At 51.1% G+C, this 19,248-nt stretch overlaps 5 protein-coding genes across 5 annotated transcripts, besides 3 other annotated features; 4 read left to right on the forward strand and 1 right to left on the reverse strand.

The window, feature by feature from the left end:
• Window positions 1–19,248: part of a sequence feature (contig 1.15 1752..178329(-1)) that runs on past both edges of the window.
• ANIA_11289 (uncharacterized protein) lies at window positions 1,605–2,047 on the forward strand (the record flags this gene model as incomplete). Its single annotated transcript, XM_050613249.1, has 2 exons — window positions 1,605–1,651; window positions 1,990–2,047. The coding sequence occupies 2 exons, from the start codon at window positions 1,605–1,607 to the stop codon at window positions 2,045–2,047; spliced, it is 105 nt and encodes a 34-aa protein (XP_050469078.1).
• ANIA_01040 (uncharacterized protein) lies at window positions 2,322–3,162 on the reverse strand (the record flags this gene model as incomplete). Its single annotated transcript, XM_653552.1, has 3 exons — window positions 2,322–2,645; window positions 2,698–2,916; window positions 2,962–3,162. 3 exons carry the CDS (start codon window positions 3,160–3,162, stop codon window positions 2,322–2,324), a joined length of 744 nt encoding a protein of 247 aa, XP_658644.1.
• Window positions 5,712–10,059, forward strand: ANIA_01039 (putative membrane-tethered transcription factor (SPT23); the record flags this gene model as incomplete). Its single annotated transcript, XM_653551.1, has 4 exons — window positions 5,712–6,413; window positions 6,470–7,359; window positions 7,419–9,876; window positions 9,928–10,059. The coding sequence occupies 4 exons, from the start codon at window positions 5,712–5,714 to the stop codon at window positions 10,057–10,059; spliced, it is 4,182 nt and encodes a 1,393-aa protein (XP_658643.1).
• On the forward strand, window positions 10,638–15,152 carry ANIA_01038 (transport protein particle complex II subunit TRS130; the record flags this gene model as incomplete). Its single annotated transcript, XM_653550.2, has 4 exons — window positions 10,638–10,677; window positions 10,748–13,263; window positions 13,307–14,383; window positions 14,432–15,152. 4 exons carry the CDS (start codon window positions 10,638–10,640, stop codon window positions 15,098–15,100), a joined length of 4,302 nt encoding a protein of 1,433 aa, XP_658642.1. The 3' UTR covers window positions 15,101–15,152.
• Window positions 15,676–15,707: a sequence feature (Short protein (ANIA_11288, CBF88285.1) was converted to a misc_feature.).
• Window positions 15,830–15,857: a sequence feature (Short protein (ANIA_11288, CBF88285.1) was converted to a misc_feature.).
• On the forward strand, window positions 17,102–18,851 carry ANIA_01037 (oleate delta-12 desaturase odeA). Its single transcript, XM_653549.2, has 2 exons — window positions 17,102–17,233; window positions 17,370–18,851. Exon 2 carries the CDS (start codon window positions 17,395–17,397, stop codon window positions 18,808–18,810), a length of 1,416 nt encoding a protein of 471 aa, XP_658641.2. The 5' UTR covers window positions 17,102–17,233; window positions 17,370–17,394; the 3' UTR covers window positions 18,811–18,851.

Below are 19,248 nucleotides of genomic sequence, written 5' to 3' on the forward strand. Positions count from 1 at the left end.
GGGAAAGTAAGAGAACGAATGGATCGTTGATCCTGGTGAAAAGAATGCAAGGGTTGGTGGTAGAAAGAAGAGAAGAGCCTTTACTGTCGTCGAGGTTGAACGCCTTTATATACATCCATGTCCCATCTGCCCACAACGGCTCTCGGCTTCGAAAGCTCGGATCAAGCCAGGCACACGGCCACCAGCGAATGAAGGTTCGTTGTTGGTACTTCCCGGCCGCATCTAGATTGCCTCGCAGCCCAAAAAAATTTCCCATCGGAGAACCATGGCGAGAGGTCTGGTGTGGCCCACTGTCTGAAATAGATGAAAGGTTAAGTGCTAAGACTGGGCGATGGGACGCCGATGTCTGCATAGATTGACGAAGACGGCTTCCCATCAGGAGAAACGACTATTTGAGGATTAGTGCGTGTGCCATGGAGTGCAGCTGCGGAGACGGGGGTCCTCACGATTTCAAGGCTGAGCGCGTCTAGGTTCTTTTCAGAGCCCTAAGATGTCTGTCTCTAACAGCCTGAGTTTCAGCTTAAACGACAGGGCGTCCATATCCTGTCCCTGCCAAGCATCCCCGTCATTAAACTATTCCCTGAATTGGTGGAGCAGGCAATTCCAACCGCCTGTTATGACATTTTTGACAGGGCGACGGTCAAAAGCGACTCCACCCAAGCTCTTACACCGCTCCGGAGCTTCTTCTCCGTAGAAATCTGACCAGTGCGCTTTTTGTTGATTTTGAGACGTCGGAACTAAGAGGAGGTGTTGTAGACTGGAGGAAGAATCCTTTCGTCAGTCATCCAAGGTGAGGGGGTGAGGGGTTGCCACGTGCCGGCTGTTTCAACTCAACAAACACTTACAATCTTGGGACGTTCATAATTCATCGAACGCCATCATCATGGCATCCAGATTTTCCCTCATCAAATCGCGACATATGGAACCGAAATCATCACTTTCATCTCCGAGCAAGCGATCCGCCAGGATTGCCACCGGAGTGTGCGCCTAGGAGAATAAATGATGCAGCGCTAAGGAAGCACTCGTCAATATATTGGTTAACTATGATACGTTAAAGCCGTGTGACTGCTACTGACAGCGCCGGATAAATTATATGAGTCCACTGCTAACCTGGCACCGAAATGCAAGCAATAAGCGCCGGTGGGGATGTGAATCGCTTGCATGATGGCCTCTACAGTAGGCACGGACAGTTTGGCCGAATGACGGCATCGACAGGGCATAGCCTCGCCTTTTGCCTTGTCGTCAATGCATGCGTTTCCTCTCATACTTCGATGGCCTGTACTTCTACCAAAGCGAGGTCGTTATTTTGCCCTCAAAATTTCGGATCTATAAAGCGCGCTCGCCGCTCGGCATCCGACCGAGCCAGTCGTACCGCTGTTTTCGAATGACGCTACGATGATATCCGCGGTTGAATATATTGGTCTTAGTATTTAGGGTAGCAGCCGGGAGATTGTTCAATCGCGGATCGACTATCACCTGCTCCTGGATCTGCTCCTGGAGCTTGTGCCCGTTTAGTGGCCAGCGTTGGCGAGCGTTATGGAAACCCAAAGAACCGTTCTCTTGTCGGGAGAACGCTGAAACGCCTATGGAGGGGCGAGGCCACTATGTCTCAGGTGCTGGTGGAGTTCTGGAGCATGCCAATGATGACCAGGTATGATCGTGGACCGGGCCCTCTTTCGGCCCTGGCGTCTGCAGTTTGCATCCTCTCATAACGGCCATGTCGACGAAATGCAGAGGTATACAAACCAGTTCTTCATGCATCTTAAAGCGTCTCCCTTTTGAATCACCTCCCAAGTTTTTGGCTAGAGGTTCGCTCAACATGCGGTTCCCCGTTGACGGCTGGGAGCTATGTACACTGACAGTGTATGGTCGGTGATTGAAAATTGAGCTATCAATAAGTCTGACACGCTTTTCTGTCTTATCGGCTCATATATCGGCTCATGGAGCGTTAACACCACCGAAAATGCATACTACTGCACGCGGGCACAGATCACCAAATGCTTCAATGCAGGACTGCCTAGCAAACGGGTACATCAGCAAGGCATAATGATTGCGTTAGTCATTATTCAAGATTTAACACCCTTGCTCATCCTGTACAAGATTGTAGTCCCCTATCTTTGGGGGCCATTTTTCGTAGCGGTGAGGATCGCCAGGAGTTGTACTACTGGGGAAGATACGCTGTGACACTTAACGAAGCCGATTATATCTTTTAACTCGAAAGAAAGATTATAGGTACTGGGTAATTCACAATAACTGCTAGAAGCAATATCATCCTTGACAATTTTGCATGGCGATATTGGGAGATGAGCATAACTGGACTCCTAGCAGGAAAGAAGCATAGGATATATGCACTGAAGCATGATAGAGGCTATAGAGAGACAGCCGTTTGATAGGAGCTCTTGGCGGTATCTTGACAGTTGATAAAAATGGCGCCGAATACACTTCTCAGCACCTCCAAATGCATGGATGCGTTGCACCGTTGCCCCAGGTTTGGATAGTTCATCGTCTCCAGGAAGCAAGCGCAACAACTTTTGGACACGATAAAAGTGCCAATCGTCTTTCGAAGCATCCCGAGCCGGTGGAAGTACATGCGCGAGCTCGCGACGGCGAGCAGCGCAGAACAACTCGTACTCGGTCTTTCGTGCCTATAGGACATTAACGATGATCAGATTAGCCGCAAGTGCAAAACAAGCTTACTGATTGATCCCGCTTATTACCCGTTATACCATGGGCTTTTCGGTGGGCTATCTCAACATTATCAAAGGCCAGACACAAGGTCCTTATAGCCTCGTTGATGCCGGGAATGACCTCGCCGGCCCAGACCTCCACACCATCTTCATCAACTTCCCAAAACCCGACATACCATTCGATAATTGCGGATAGGTCAGCGGCATTGCCAAGCATGCCCACGGCAGTCTATCTGTTGTTAGCCAAGTTTAAATAGGACTTGACATGACTTACGCTCAAGCAAAGAGCATTACGAGCAGAACATTGACGGCAAAGGATTGACTTTTTGGCATCGAGCTCGCACTCGATCTCAAAAGGAACCCCTGCCGCAGACTCAAAACTCTTGATACTCGTACGGAAGCAGTGAAGGCACCAAACAAGTTTGGGCCTCAGTATTGAAACGGTGGTGGCTCGATTACGGATCTTTTGCGACATACTGAGGGGTCTTTTGCCTTCAAACGAATGAGATACGAACAAGAAAGCACCGAAGAGTTGAAGAAAAGACGGGTAAACAAAGTCGACATCCCGTTGTGGGGGACTTTGTTATGTTCTGGAAATCTGCTCATCTTGATGCTGCCGTCATGGCAACAAGCACAACACTAAACAAACAACATTACAGAAACAGAACAACAGGCATTACCCTCACCCTACAGTCCCAAATCATCATTTATACGGGTTAACATCGACTGAGGGCAGTCGATCGAAGAAGACGGGGTATAGTTGTTACGGATCTGCTGGGCCCCGATATCAAGGATTGGGAGCCTCAGGCAAACGATCGATTAAGCTCTAAGATAGGCGTTAGAGATCCGGAAATCCTTTCCCATGTTGCATCATCGAAACCACCGGACTTGGCCGCCGTTTACAGATAAAGTTTGGTATGACTTTATCGCTCGTCATGGTCTTACTGTTGGGTTACATCCATGTCTTTCCACAAATGTATTTAGGACTACGGGAGATCCCCCAGTGGAAGGATCCCCAAGGTTTAGTCTTGCAATACATTACTATTCGTTTCCTTGTTGTTGGCCTTACGTGGCATTGGCATCCTTACCTGGTTGACAGGCTGATCTGCCCTGACAAAGTAGATCCTTAACAATTCTAAACCTAAGCGTCTCCCTTTTGAATCACCTCCCAAGTTTTTGGCTAGAGGTTCGCTCAACATGCGGTTCCCCGTTGACGGCTGGGAGCTATGTACACTGACAGTGTATGGTCGGTGATTGAAAATTGAGCTATCAATAAGTCTGACACGCTTTTCTGTCTTATCGGCTCATATATCGGCTCATGGAGCGTTAACACCACCAAAAATGCTTGTTCATTCTGTAACTGGGTTGATGAACTATCCAAACCTGGGGCAACGGTGCAACGCATCCATGCATTTGGAGGTGCTGAGAAGTGTATTCGGCGCCATTTTTATCAACTGTCAAGATACCGCCAAGAGCTCCTATCAAACGGCTGTCTCTCTATAGCCTCTATCATGCTTCAGTGCATATATCCTATGCTTCTTTCCTGCTAGGAGTCCAGTTATGCTCATCTCCCAATATCGCCATGCAAAATTGTCAAGGATGATATTGCTTCTAGCAGTTATTGTGAATTACCCAGTACCTATAATCTTTCTTTCGAGTTAAAAGATATAATCGGCTTCGTTAAGTGTCACAGCGTATCTTCCCCAGTAGTACAACTCCTGGCGATCCTCACCGCTACGAAAAATGGCCCCCAAAGATAGGGGACTACAATCTTGTACAGGATGAGCAAGGGTGTTAAATCTTGAATAATGACTAACGCAATCATTATGCCTTGCTGATGTACCCGTTTGCTAGGCAGTCCTGCATTGAAGCATTTGGTGATCTGTGCCCGCGTGCAGTAGTATATATATATTTTTCGAATGCGTATGGACCCTTAATAGTTGGAATGGAGTACCCTGCGCAGCACATGCGGAACATACTGAGACATCTAAAAGATATGGCTACAGCAGCTCAAAAGCTGGTCATTTATTTGTCCTATCTATTTGTCCTATCTAATTGTCCGTAATCTCTACTTTCATTCGCAGGGATTGTTGATGCACGCCTCCTGCAAGGTATATCCGGAGATTGTTACAAGATATAGCCGATGAGGGGCAGATATCGCAATTCGTAAATCGGATAGCTGATACTAGGCGCAGAAACTCGATATCGACATGTCAAGAGCAGATATTTGGAGTCTATAGCGCTTCCTAAACCTGTCCTTCATGGTGAAGTTCTGATAAGGCTAGCTGCATCGAAAATAGCCGACCAATCAAAATGCGGTAACCTGGCTTCTGTGGCTGGTACCGAATATGGTTAGTGTGGCTCACCGCGATTGTTGACTAAGCAGCGCCCTCTTCTACCATCAACCACCAAGACAGGTCCGTTGAACGGAGTCATCCAGACGGAGTCTGATATCGAGGTCGAGGTGGCCTTAAGGGTTTGGCATCCCAACACCTGTGACCGCACTTCCTATCCTCTTCTCGCAAGTGATAAGTGTCCGGCTCGCCAACTCTGTACAGATCAAATAGTGCAAGCAAATCTCTGCGCCTTAGAATTTTGGCCCTTTTGTTTTTGCCGCCCTTTTCCTCCTTTTCCCACCCGCGCTCCGGTCTCCGCTCTTACTGTTACGCCGACCGCTGACGCTCCCCTCTCAACAAACGCCTTCGCTTCCCCAGATCATTGACGATTACTGATATATTCTCGTTTCACCGTTTTTTCGCCGATTTTTGTCACAATTAACCGATTCGTTTTTCATGGTATATAGGGAGGGCCGCTTAAGCTACTAAGCTCGAGATCATTACGCAGTGCGCCCCGTGGAGTTGGTCTCCTGGCCAATCTGATCGTCTGGACGGGTACCAGAAACCGAACGTGCATAGGATTTTGGTTGTGGAGGAGGGTTGGAAGTGCGCGCTGGGATCTTGTTGAATAGTCTCAAGGGAATTCGCTCCTTCTCCCCCAACCTCTCGTCTTCCTTGGGGCCCAACGATGGGCTCTACTTCGTCTCCTACTTTCCCGCCTCTGGATCCGATTGTCGTGGACGACGACATGGTAAACCCATACCGGGACACCGACATGGACTTCTTGGATACCGCGAGGCTACAATTTTCGTCAGAGAATGCTGGACAGGACTTTGACGATTTATTCTCGCGTGCCTCATCTTCCCGTACGGTCGCGGAATCAAATCCACCATGTCTCTCACCGTCAGAATTGTCGCTCAAAAGGTCATACCAGGATCACGAGCCCTTGCGGCATCCCGAAGTTTTCACATCAGACTCACCCGCTGAATCACCGGAAGACTCGAGCCGGAGCTCGAGTTCTGAATCGCCCCGAAACCACCTCCGAAACCCATCGGTTGCATCCTCCACCTCTGCGGTACACAGTGAAAACACAGTCATGCCTTTCGGTTATACGGCCGAGGACTGGGTAAATACGGATTACGACCATGTGAAGGATGAGTCCTTGTTTGGATTTGACGCTTCGCTTCCAAATATTGAAGGCCCCTATTCTGCGGAAACCGACCTTGAATCGAGCAACAAAGCCATGGACGCCGCTTTTGACTTCGAAAGTGCTGCCAGCAGCCCTAGTCCTCTGAAGACAGGATCCATCTCTCAATCCAGGGTTCATAAAGGCTCAAGATCGCGGTTAGGTGGTGCGCCTGGTTCCGCGAAACGGAAGTCTGCTTCGCCAGTGAGTTATAGAACCTGCTAGCTAATATAGTATGTGCGCTGACTGACTTATTGCAGCGGATTCCCCAGACAACTGCTCCGTTCATTTCCCACATCTCAAAAGACACACACTCCCCGTTCCAGGCTTCAAGGATGTCTCAAGTGAAATCACCATTAAGTCCATGGGACGGAAAGTCACCCTCGTCTTACCTTGAGGAGAGTTTCGGTGGTTTCAATATGAACGGCGGGTCACAACCAAATCCAGACATCAACTTTTCCACCAACAGTCTTCCTTTTGGTTTCGGATTCGTACCCCCACCCGCACAGAAAGCCTTAAACCCGAGTCCTGCTCACCAGCCCATCTTAACTGTTCATCCGACCTCTCTCAAATCACGCGTGGAGACGCAGATACCGATCAAGTTGACTTTATACCCATTACCCTATGGAGTTAAAAAGCTACGTTTGCCCAGCCACACGATCTCAAAACCCAAGTTCCTAGCACCACCGGCCACCGAGCGCTCCGCTGATACAGTTGAGCTGCATACGAGCCTCTTTTGCACAAGTGCTTTACAAGACAAGGAGAAGTTGAAGAAAGCGCTAGCGAAGGCGAGAGGCGAACCTATATATCGCTCATCCAGCTCCTCACCGATGGGTAGCGATGAGGGACCGGATGATGAGAAACCTTTGGAAGGTGGAGAGGTGAAGATATGCGCTGGCTGCATACAACGGGAGCGAAAGCGGGCTTTTCGAAAAAAGCAACGGAAACCGGAGGAAGATGAGTTGTTTCAAAAGCATGAGGACAAGCGTGTTATTGTCTTCAACACTCATGAGATCAAGGATTGGGCTGAACCGTCCAAAACCACCAGTTCAAGCGAAGGTTCGGTAACTATCCCAGGTGCTATGCAGGTGGAGCTGCCAATGCGGATAGCATGCTACTGCAGGCACCAGAACGAGAAGATTGGATTCCAGTAAGCAGATTTCCAGTTGTTTCAGTTGCTGTCGTTGTAAAGCTAACGTCTGCCTGCAGGGTTATTTTCACGCTGAAGGACTACAAGGACAACGTTATAGCTCAAGCGATCACGAACTCAATCATGATCACAGATGATCACAAGACTCATGCACCTTCGGGACCTCCTGCTCCTGGCCCGCCTCCCGCTCTTGCGGATGGAACCGAACTTCCAGGAGTCGGGGTATTTCCATCCGGTCCTGCCCTCGATGCAGGTAAATCGCCCGCCTCTACTAAGCAGTCGACTGGGTCCCCTTCGGCGACAGATCTGCAGGGACTTCAACAAAGACTTAACTCGCAGTACCAACCTAGTCCTAGTCCTTTCATGGATTCGACGACTGCTGGGCCGTCATCTAGTTCGCAAGCTTCTCGGAGCCTATCTCGACAGGCGTCTCCAAACGACTTCCAAGGGCCGATGAGTAAACGACGAAAACACAGCAATTCCAGTAGACTCCCATCGGAACTGACCATGACCAAACTCGAGCCGGGCCAATCTTCTGCGAGAGCTTCTAGTAATGAGCCTCAGTTCCCCGCTCCTCGTGGGTTCGCATCCCCCAGCGAGAGACCGTTTGTGACGCCCGCTGCCATGTCGAACCATTTGGGCAATGGTCCGCTCACGCCGACAAGTGGAGACAGCAATCCATTCTTGACGTCTATACAGCAGCAGAATTTGGACAACTTCATTCAGCAACAATTGATGTCTGCGCCAAACTCAGCCCAACCGAGTCGTCCTGGCACCCCGAGTGCGTCCGGCAGGAACAGCTTCCAAGACCAGAATCTGAATATTGCAATCGGCCCGTCACCGTCTACACAAATATGGCCTGGCATCACTAACGCTGGAAACCGGTTGCCTACGGTGATCCATAAATTGGTTCCAGCGGAGGGTTCAGTTACCGGAGGAACAGAGGTAACGCTATTAGGCAGTGGCTTCTATCCTGGCATGGAGGTAGTGTTTGGTGATACTCTCGCAACTACGACTACATTCTGGGGCGACAAATGCCTCAACTGCCTTACCCCACCTGCCCTTCAACCTGGCCAGGTGGTCGTTCTGTTCAAACATGAACATCCAAGCTTTAATCAGCTACAATCTCAATCTCAACCATTGCTTCCCAAGCAACAGCAATATTTCCGTTATGTGGACGACCGTGAATTACAGATGTACCGACTGGCGCTGGGGATACTCGGTCACAAGTTAGGGAACCAAGCAGATGCTTTCCAAACCGCTCAACAGATCATGGGTAGCGATTATAAGGGGGCCTTTAACCTCCAAAAAGACTTCCAAGGCTCCAGTGGAACTCAGCGTCAAGTTCCCGGATTGGAGTCTCAAGGAAAGCTTGGTGACATGGACTCGAGAATGCTAACTTTCTTGGAGTTTATCGACCTCGACGATAACCCTCGCCCGCCGAGGTATAACATGCGCTGTGCCACCGGTCAAACTCTGCTCCACTTCGCGTCTTCGCTGGGTCTTACGCGTTTCGTTGCTGGACTTCTCGCTCGAGGTGCGGATCCAGATGTGCAGGATAATGTCGGAAACACAGCGATGCACCTTGCAGCCCTAAATGGCCACGCGCATATCGTCCACAGACTCCGACTTGCTGGGTCTAGCCCCAATGCACGCAGCATCAGGGGTTTCACTCCGGCCGATCTTGCCAGCACACTACCTGCTCACCAAGCAGCTTTGATACCCGCGCGCCACTACCGTTCGCGCAGTGTTGGCTCGTTGGCGTCGCGTCGCAGGCATAGCAGCTCGGCATCTCTCCATTCTCTCTGGGAGTCCTCCTCGGCTTCAGGTTCTTTCGATTACGCTGTCGACGATTCTGAGGATATAGAGGATGATGACGAGCCGGTTCTCACCATTTCTCGCCGATCAAGTGTCCACCATGATGTCTCTGTGGCACTTCAGACGGCTGAACAGGCCACATCGGATGGCGATGCACGTGCCTTCTCACCGCCGGCCGCACTTGTTGCCTGGCGCAATCAGCTCCAGGCGCAAATCAATCAGTTCCAACAGAGCGTTGCTAATGCCTTCCCTAATCTTCCCGCTCTACCGCCAATGCCCGCTCTGCCAGACTATCACGCAATGCGCCGCATCACGAACCTTGTTCCGCATAGACCTACCTCCTCACGCGGGGCGAAAGAGGGCTGGTGGGATATGCTGACCGGTAATTCCTCACCGGGTGCAACGGAGCTACCTTCGTATGACGAGTTGTATCCGCGTAAAGAGGGCGAAGACGAAGAAGAAGCGACGCGAGCAAAGAAGACCAGCATGGTGCAGGCAGCAGCAGAGGCGGCTTTGGATCAACACTTTGAAGCGCAAGCTGGTTCTTCGAGAACCACTAGTGAACAGAAGAATGAGGATATCAAAGACATCCGTATCGGTCGGAATGTCATATCCCGGGAACAACAGAAGCATCTTAGAGAACAACAAGCCCGACGAATGAAGGGTTTGGCTAGTGACAGGAACCTGTACTTCATCTGGGTAAGTGCTTTAATACTAATTTGTATGGCGGGATTGCTAACATTGATCTAGATTCCTCTTCTATTATTGGTGATTTTCGCATGGGCTCGAAGCTACATCCCTGGCATATCACAGGGATTTTCTGATGCATATGATTTCCTTAAGAACCGCTCTACACAACGCGTCTTGGATATTGGCGCCTAGACTATTTTACTTTGACTACCCATGTTTCATTGAAGTTCTTTCAGCTGGGGCGTTTTGCGTGATTGGGAGACACACTGGGACTCTATTTCTCTTTTGTCGGGATACTTGCGCATAATGATGGGATATGACTATTCTACTTGTTATTTTTTACTCTCGTACTGTGTTTCGTGGAAAGATTTCTTTTTTTTTTTTTGACGGCACCGATAGCTCGTTTTAGATGATACAGAGCTGCTCGATTAAGGAACTCGATGGAAATGCGAGCCGTTACTTTATAATGTCAATGACTAACTAGGAATTCACGGACGTTGCCTTGTTGTAGATACCCCTTGGGGCAATACGTAGTATAGACGGGATAGCTGGAGTATCACTGGGCCCGCGCCAAGAGTCGAGTGCGGACTGCGGAGAGGCGGTCATCTACCGAGACCACGAAAGACAACCGCCGTTACGGATGTCGTCGATTGCCTCTACCTCTCACCATTCCATTATTGCTCGTAGGAGTAGAGGCTATTGTAACCCGACTGCCGACCGGAATGCTCCTCGCGCGCAGACAGCTTCCCCCTGAATAGTGCGCGGGAATTATGGACTCTCTACCCCAGGCCGCTTCAAACAGTGTCACCGGTATTATCCTCTCCCCAGACATCCAGTCCGCGCGTTATTGCTCACTTGTTCGTGTTTTCCATTGCTCTAGTTGAGTATACTGATCCATCGGGTCTCTTTTCCTCCGTCCAGCCGATCATCGCCCACAAGCTACCTCTGCGAAACCTACACTGGAAGTCTCCCACTCGCCCCGTCCGATCAATCGAGTCCCTCCGTATCGGGTTCACACCAGCCAAAACCGAGACCGATGAGCGTAAGCCATCTAGCGACGCGCCGGGAGGCACGGTTACCCACCGGCGTCATCAGATTCCTGGACTGCGGCAGACGCCTTACTTGAAGATCTACATCCTCCGGTGCGACGATAACGACACGTATAAGAACTCAGCTAGGAAAGCGTTGCGAGAGTGGATTAAGAGCCATGGCTCATCTTCGACGTCTAGTACCGCTGCCACCAGCCAGGAGAAACACGACGCATTCGAGTGGCTTATCTTACATGTTGTCCAGGATGGTGATGGGACTGAGAAGGTAGCGACGTCGAAATGGGGTCGCACGACCACGACCGTCCTGGAAAAGGTGAAGGCCGATTTCAACGGGACTTCGAAAACAGCGATCGATCGTGTGGCGCAGTTACGCCTTCCGAAGCCGGGTAATACACAGAAGTCTCCGGAGTTGGCTGATCAGATTGAAGACTTCGTTGAGAAGGTGAAGAATGGGATTCTGGCGTCATTTGATCTTCGAGTTGCCCAGTACGAGGAAGATATTAAGGAGAAGGACTCTCAGCGCAGCTTGCCGGGCTGGAATTTCTGCACCTTTTTTATACTGAAGGAGGGTCTTGCTAGGGGCTTTGAGAATGTCGGACTGTTTGAGGATGCACTGGTTGGGTATGATGAGCTGGCTGTTGGACTCGATGCTGCAATCCAAGAACAGCTCGCCGGCTCCAGTGAGCAGCATGGCAGTGCCTTTCTAACATACAGCAAGGACTGGCGGGAACGGGCGAAGGCTGCCTTGGATGCCCAAGCGAATGTGCAAAGCCCTGACGACGGTGATGAGGTGGCTCCGATTTCCGACATTGACCCGGCGGACTTCCCACTTGATCCCAATAGGAAGCCATATAGAGAGGAGATTCTTTCCAGCAATATCTCGATCTTCGATTTCCGCACCTACGTTTTCTCTCGACAATTGACCCTCCTTCTCAGGGCGTCAAGAGCGCCATCAATCGTCAGTGACGATGCGGATACCAATCAGAAATCAGGAACAGGAAAAAAGAAACCCGAAGACCTGATGCTTCTGGCTGAAGTCTGCGAGCGAGCGACCGAATTTATCAGCCTTGCTGCACGGACACTCCGATCTGATCTAGAAGGTGGCCTTGCGGAGGTGGAGCACGCCGCAAAGTCGGAGGTCATAAACAATTTGGTTTCGTCATGGGCCTATGCTGCTGCGTCGCAGATTCTAGTACAGACATTTACCCCGGCATTGACATTGCCAGAGTCAGCTTTACACGCTGTGGATGGTCCTGAACAAAAGCAGGGTGTTCCCAAGCGTACGAGCTCCCTTGTCATGCCTAATAATCGCCAGTCCCGTCCCGTGAAATCTGAAATGCTACCCTCCAATGCCCTTTCTTCAGTTCATGAGCAAGTGGGATATGAAGGGCCGAAGCTCACTCCTAAGACGGGCTCGGAGCAGCTAGCTTCTGGAAGGGGTGAACTGTTTTTGTTGGCCCGAAGATTTCTTGAAGAAATCGCCGGCCGATGCGGGTGGAAGGAAACCTGGACTGATCTCGGCCTTCTTTTTGACGAGAGCTCTGAATCTGGGAATATGGCCGAAATTGCTCTGGACGACGAAGACTCAAAGCCAACGAAAGAGCTCCAGCCCGTCAACACTTTAAAAGGGATCGACTTGTCGCAATTGAAGGAGGCACTGAAGTCTCGAAAGGCATTCCGTGCCTACTATGAAGAGCTTACTGATCAAATGTATCGTCACCATATCGCGGCAAACCGCATAAACTCAACGCATACAGCGTTGGCTGATATGGCCGTTCTGCGCTTCCGGCAGAGCGACTACGGTGCGGCTGCTTCGTATTGCCATCAGGTTGCTCCGTTTTACGGCAATAAGTCTTGGACTATTCTAGAGGGAGTTATGTTGGAGGTGTACGCGCGGTGTCTTAAGGAGCTAGGTCGAAATGACGAGTACGTTCGAATGATGGCGCGGCTTCTGGCAAAATATGCTGCGCATACCCAATCCAGATTATCGACTCGGCAGAAGACGCTAGATGCTTCTTCAATCTTTTCAGAGCAGGAGCTGCTCTCTGAGTATGTGGAGGAGCTGTTCCGGGCGGCCGGTGAGCTGCAAAAGGAGGTCTCCGCTCCTTTGACGGATTTTTTTGGAGAGCTAGATGTCAAGCCTGGTATCCTTCATTACAAAGATCGGGACGGCTTCCAGCTACAACTACATCTACGGTTCCTTCTAGGAAAACGTATCGATGTTGACTCGATCAAAATCCGACTTGTTAGCGCTAATGCCAGCGCCCAAAGCAGTGAATGTTGGATAGAGACGTCAACCAAGACGACCATCAAATCGTCGCCAACTAAAATCTTGGTTGATTCATCGGTATGCTCCTTTGCCCTTTTGGTCGCTTAGCTAACGAAGATAGACAACTCTGCAAGGTAAATATTATGTGGACCGCGTCGAGACGCGGACAGGGAACCTGCTATTCTCCATGAGTGGCGGAGCAAATGCCAACCTGCCATTGGGATTTAGGGAAGATGTTGATGAGGACGAAGACACTCGGTCATATATTCTGTGTTACCCACCTCCAGAAGGCTTGCAAGCAAGGATCGAGGCGCCTCATCTGGTGAACTTGGAAGCCATGCGTACGCTTGAACTGGAGCTTAACAGCGGATGGAATGACATCAAGACAGGAGTTCTCCGAGTACGGCCCGCAACGGCAGGACTTCGACTCAGAGTTACGGAGGCAGAGGTAGTAGAAGGCGACATTGATATAAACGCCAACAACGAGTCGGGGAATATCGAATTCAGCCATTTAAGGCCGCACTCGGTCGTACGTTGCCGCATTCCATATACAGTGGAGGAGCACCCCGCGACGCTCTCTGCAAGGGCCGAGGTCACATACCAGACAGAACAAGGACGGTTCTCCTACTCGTCTGCGCATAACGTTGTCTCTGCTCTGCCGATCAGTGTCAATGTGCAGGATGTCTTCAAACAGGATGTGCTGTTCTCGCGGTTCACCGTCAGCCCAGCCACGATGATCCCGCTTTGGCTATCCAAATGTAGCATTCCTAGTTCGGATGTCTATGAAGTGCAGTCGAACGTCGGCGACAATGTTGCCATGAGGGTATTCCCCAAGCAACCGGCCTCGCTGCTCTACAAGATCCAGCCGCGAAAAGACATCGTTGCCTCTCCTGGGTCGAGGAGAGCCCTGCGGCTCACTGTCGACTTTACCTGTGTGGATGACGAGTGCTTCGACACGGTGGAGAAGACATTCAAAGAAAGCATTTCCAAGAGTGAATTCGCACAGTACACGAGCCTCCTCACGCCACATCTCGTCGAAGCCTTCCGAAGCCAGCTCTCACCCCCTGAAATGGAGGTCATCGGGCTTGTGCGGGAGATCGAAACGCTGCCGTACGCGGCAGTCCGCTGGGAAGGATTGTTGAGCGCGCTGAAGGAGCCACTGGACGGCCTACGGGCTTGGCTGAAGCAGTGGCATGATGTAAGGAGTGCCTTCTCTGGTATATTGAGGTCATGCTAATATACACAGAATCATCTGATCCTCTCTCTCCCACCGCAACCGTCCATCCGACGGCGCCACATCATCATCCCCGTCGACATTCCCGAAATCCAAGTCGTCCTCACGGCAGAGCTCCGACTGACAAATCTCCCCTCGCAAGCACCCTATGCCGCCGTAGGTCAAACCATCACGGCCGAGTTGCGACTCTCACATACCCGCCGCTGGTGCTCGCCCGACCAGCGCGAGAACGGAGACGGCCCACTGGAATTCTCGTACGAACTGCATGCCAACCCAGACCTGTGGATGGTGGGTGGACGACGGAGGGGAAACTTTACTGCGAGCGAGGGCGAAACAAGGACGTTCGCTATTATGCTGCTGCCGCAGAAGGCGGGACACCTGCTGCTCCCGGGACTGGAGATTAGGAGCTTTGTGCCGTCACCGCTGCAGTCGCCGTCGACCAGCGCAGCCACGGTGGCGGGAACGGGTGCGGTAGCGGGGCCGGGAACGCCAGGACCAGGCCACGGGCAAAACGTGCAGGTGCAGCGAAGGCCGATCGGAAGCGAGGTCAACTACCGCAACCACGGCGAGACGGTGCTCGTATTACCAGATCTGCGGGGCACGACAGTGAGCCTGTCTGGAGGAGGGCAAGGGTCGTGGTTGATCGACTCGGAGAGAAGGGTTCACCAGCCAACAGCATAGTGTACAGTCAACTATCTTCACATAGTCCACCTACTATAGATTCCATTTACGAAACTCGACCCCTGATGTAAAACTAATGAACCAAGTACAAAAGAAGTACAAAACAAGTACAAAGTCAAGTTTAAAAACACGTACAAAATAAAGTTAAGCAAGTGCAAAACAAGTACAAAATAATGAAAAGAATAAATTACAGCCCGGTATTTTTCGTCGTAGTTTAATTGTCGCTAGCGCCCCACAGACCCAACCATGAACCCTCAACAGAATCAGCCGCTCCCCAACAAAACTGAATGGACCATCGCGCAACTGATACGGACGACTGAACTCGGGATTGCGCCAAACAAAGTCACGCCATGCACGGTTAATGACAGACGGATTGAGTAGGATGGCGATGCGGCCATTCTTCAATAAACTCTTCTTTTTTCTTCTTCTTCTTCTTCTTCTTCTTATTATTATTATTATTTTATTTTGATCGGGAGCTGGGCTGGTATATAGGCAGTGTGCACGGTGTAAGAACGGAGTAAGGACGGTCAGTGCCATGCAACTCAACCTGTTCGTCCATCCCGAGGTCGCGTCAATCACATGCAACAGGGACACGTCAATATCTCGCCTACAGAAGCGTAGTATTAGGTTATCTCATGCAGCATTGCAGCGCTGCGCAAACCAACAGCTGACCAGCAGATCTGATCGCAGGCGGGCTGGCTGAGAAGGGAGATCGATGCGGAAACTCACATTCTGCAGATTCAACTGGCTCAAGCATGTTTGCGCATCGAGTGCTGGATTATCTCGATCGATTGTCAGATGTGGCGGGCGTACTACGTAGTAGGCTTATGCTCGCTTACCATACGGAAGCCCAGATATTTCCGCATACGGTGAAGGTCAATACGTAGTATACTCTGAATACACATGAAGCCTCGGAGTTGCCTGATAAGGCGTCGATAAGATCGAGCAGCCGAGAACTTGTTGAGAAGCCAATTTCTTCAGGTGAGTGATTGGCTGGTCTGATTGGCTGCGAGGGGCGGTGTGTGGACAGGCGATCCCACCCCCGGGTTTTATATTTTTAAGGTGTTGAATAGTGCAATTAGTGTTTACAATTTACAGTATCTGAGTATGGTGGATAATCATCAAGACGAGTAGGGATAGTATGGCAAGGATCGAGGTCCATGGACGACAGTCTGTCAGGCTGTCCCTTTGCCAGTCGCTCCAGTCGCTCGCCAGTCACGCGCCAGTCACGGGACGCACGGGCGAATTGGTGGTATCATCGTTCGGGGAGGAGGGTTGGGAGGAATTTGAGTGGCGGGCTTGGAAAAGCCATGCAGGGGTCCCTGTTCCGCGCCATTATTTGGTTTGCACGAACTGTCAGCACTTTAGGTTACTCTTTGATTTCAGTCATGTAAGACTAATATGGTGATCCAGTAGACTGACTACTCTGCTCGACTGACTTCTCTGAGCAGACGTACAGTAAACAGGATATTTATATAATTACCCATTTTATATATTCACAAATAATGTATTACCATTTTCTATATTTTATATTCTTATACTTTACTCATTTACATATTTTTACGTTCATATTTCAGTTTTGGAGGTACACCGTACCAGCAGTATCAGCTGCGTATCACGTATCAGGAATTCGCGCTCCACCGAGTATACTCCGTTCGGCATTTGCAAATTGTGCTGGATCATCGCGGGTAAGGCAGAACAAGGAACAGGTCTCCTGAGCCAATGAAACATAGCGTACAATATAAATTACACGCTCCGTAACTTCAAATACCGTACGAGATCGCCTCTGGAGCTTTGTTGATTCCAGCCTTTTTTTGACATTTTTCCTGCCGAGTCGCCTCAGTCGCTGCTCAGTCGCCTGCGATGGATGGTGGTTATGGACTGTCGATTTTTTCCCTGCCTGTGATTTGCCAGCTGGGTTTCGCAACTTCCCCCCTCTCTATCCTTTTCTCCCCTTAAGTTGCCCGTGCCTGGACACCCTCCTTTCGCTCTTCGGCCATCCTTGCATTCATTCCTCACCACCACCTCCCTCTCCTATCCATCAAGGGCTGTGGACGATCTGAAGTTCTTGTCCGTTCCCTCAGGTCTCCCGGTTGTGTAACTGGGGCTTTCCTGTTTCCTTTCGGTCCATTGGTGAGTGACAACAACGACCTTGTTAGCTCTGGAGGCTGCTATACCCGTTGTTCGGGTTGCTTCGGCTTGGCCTTGTTTTTCAGTGCCTCTTTTCAGTACCTTTCAGTATTTCAGTGCTGTGCCTAACCAGTTCCAGACATTGCCAGCTCTCAATCGCCGCCATGTCGTCTACTGCCCTCCCGAAGCGCGTTGCGCTGCATCGCAACCCGACTACCGACTCTTCGGTCCCCAGCTCCGTCTCGGTCTCCCCGCTGGACTCGCCCCGTCAGTCTCCGTCGTCGACTTCGCTCTCGTCAATGGCCTCGGATGCGGGCAAGGGAGACTTGGGCAAGATGCTCGACACCTATGGCAATGAGTTCAAGATCCCCGACTACACCATCAAGGATATCCGTGATGCCATTCCGTCCCACTGCTACAACCGGTCTGCTATCAGGAGTCTGTCCTATGTCTTCCGTGATCTCGCCGTCCTCGCTTCCGTCTTCTACGTCTTCCACAAATACGTGACCCCGGAGACCGTCCCTTCGTACCCGGCGCGTGTTGCGCTGTGGACTCTCTACACTGTCGTCCAGGGTCTGTTCGGTACCGGTATTTGGGTTCTTGCTCACGAGTGTGGACACCAGGCGTTCTCTACTTCCAAGGTGCTCAACGACACTGTTGGCTGGATCCTGCATTCGGCTCTGCTGGTCCCCTATTTCTCGTGGAAGATCTCTCACGGCAAGCACCACAAGGCCACCGGTAACCTGGCTCGTGACATGGTCTTCGTCCCCAAGACCCGCGAGGTGTACGCCTCCCGCATCAAGAAGACCATCTACGACCTGAACGAGGTGATGGAGGAGACCCCCTTGGCCACTGCCACCCACTCCATCCTGCAGCAGCTGTTCGGCTGGCCCTTGTACCTGCTCACCAACGTTACCGGTCACGACAACCACGAGCGCCAGCCTGAAGGCCGCGGCAAGGGCAAGCGTAACGGCTACTTCACCGGCGTCAACCACTTCAACCCCAACAGCCCTCTGTTCGAGGCCAAGGACGCCAAGCTCATCATTCTGAGTGATATCGGCCTCGCCATCACCGCCAGCATCCTGTACCTGATCGGCTCCAAGTTCGGCTGGATGAACTTGCTCGTCTGGTACGGTATCCCCTACCTCTGGGTGAACCACTGGCTTGTTGCCATCACCTACCTCCAGCACACCGACCCCACTCTCCCCCACTACCAGCCCGAGTCCTGGACCTTCGCCCGCGGTGCCGCTGCCACCATTGACCGCGAGTTCGGCTTCATCGGCCGTCACATTCTCCACGGCATCATCGAGACCCACGTCCTCCACCACTACGTCAGCACCATCCCCTTCTACCACGCCGACGAGGCCAGCGAGGCTATCAAGAAGGTCATGGGCTCGCACTACCGCAGCGAGGCACACACCGGTCCTCTGGGCTTCCTCAAGGCTCTCTGGACCAGCGCCCGTGTCTGCCACTGGGTCGAGCCCACCGAAGGCACCAAGGGCGAGAACGCTGGTGTCTTGTTCTTCCGCAACACCAACGGCATCGGTGTTCCTCCCATTAAGCTGACCAAGCCTAACTAAAATGACTGGTCCGTCCGTACTTAGAAAGGGTGTTTCTGTCCGGCAGTTATTTAATGTCGGCTGTCTGCTCTTGCAATTTCTCTTTTGATTTATCTTTCGTGGTGTATCTCGCCGGAACGAATGGCCACGGTTCGCGTTTGCGTTCATGTTCATGTTCATAGAGCAGCTGCGAAGTTTCAAATGTTCGTTCGTTCGGCTCGGCTTGGCTAGGCGTATGATGGTGTTATGTTTAGGTTGAGAAGGTATTCTTAGTTGGGAGCTAGAGAAAAGATTATTTGTTCCCTGCAATTTTGCTGTACCCCGGAAACATAGAACTGTTACTGTACCAATACTCTGCGTTCCCTCCCCAATGCACCCCATACATATGGAGTTGGAGCCTGTACCTTTGTCGATAAGCTTATTCTCCAATCAACTCTGCTATTGCAGCTTTTCACTTGA

This window comes from Aspergillus nidulans, chromosome VIII (genome assembly GCF_000011425.1).
Source record: "Aspergillus nidulans FGSC A4 chromosome VIII".
Classification (NCBI taxonomy): Eukaryota; Fungi; Ascomycota; class Eurotiomycetes; order Eurotiales; family Aspergillaceae; genus Aspergillus; species Aspergillus nidulans.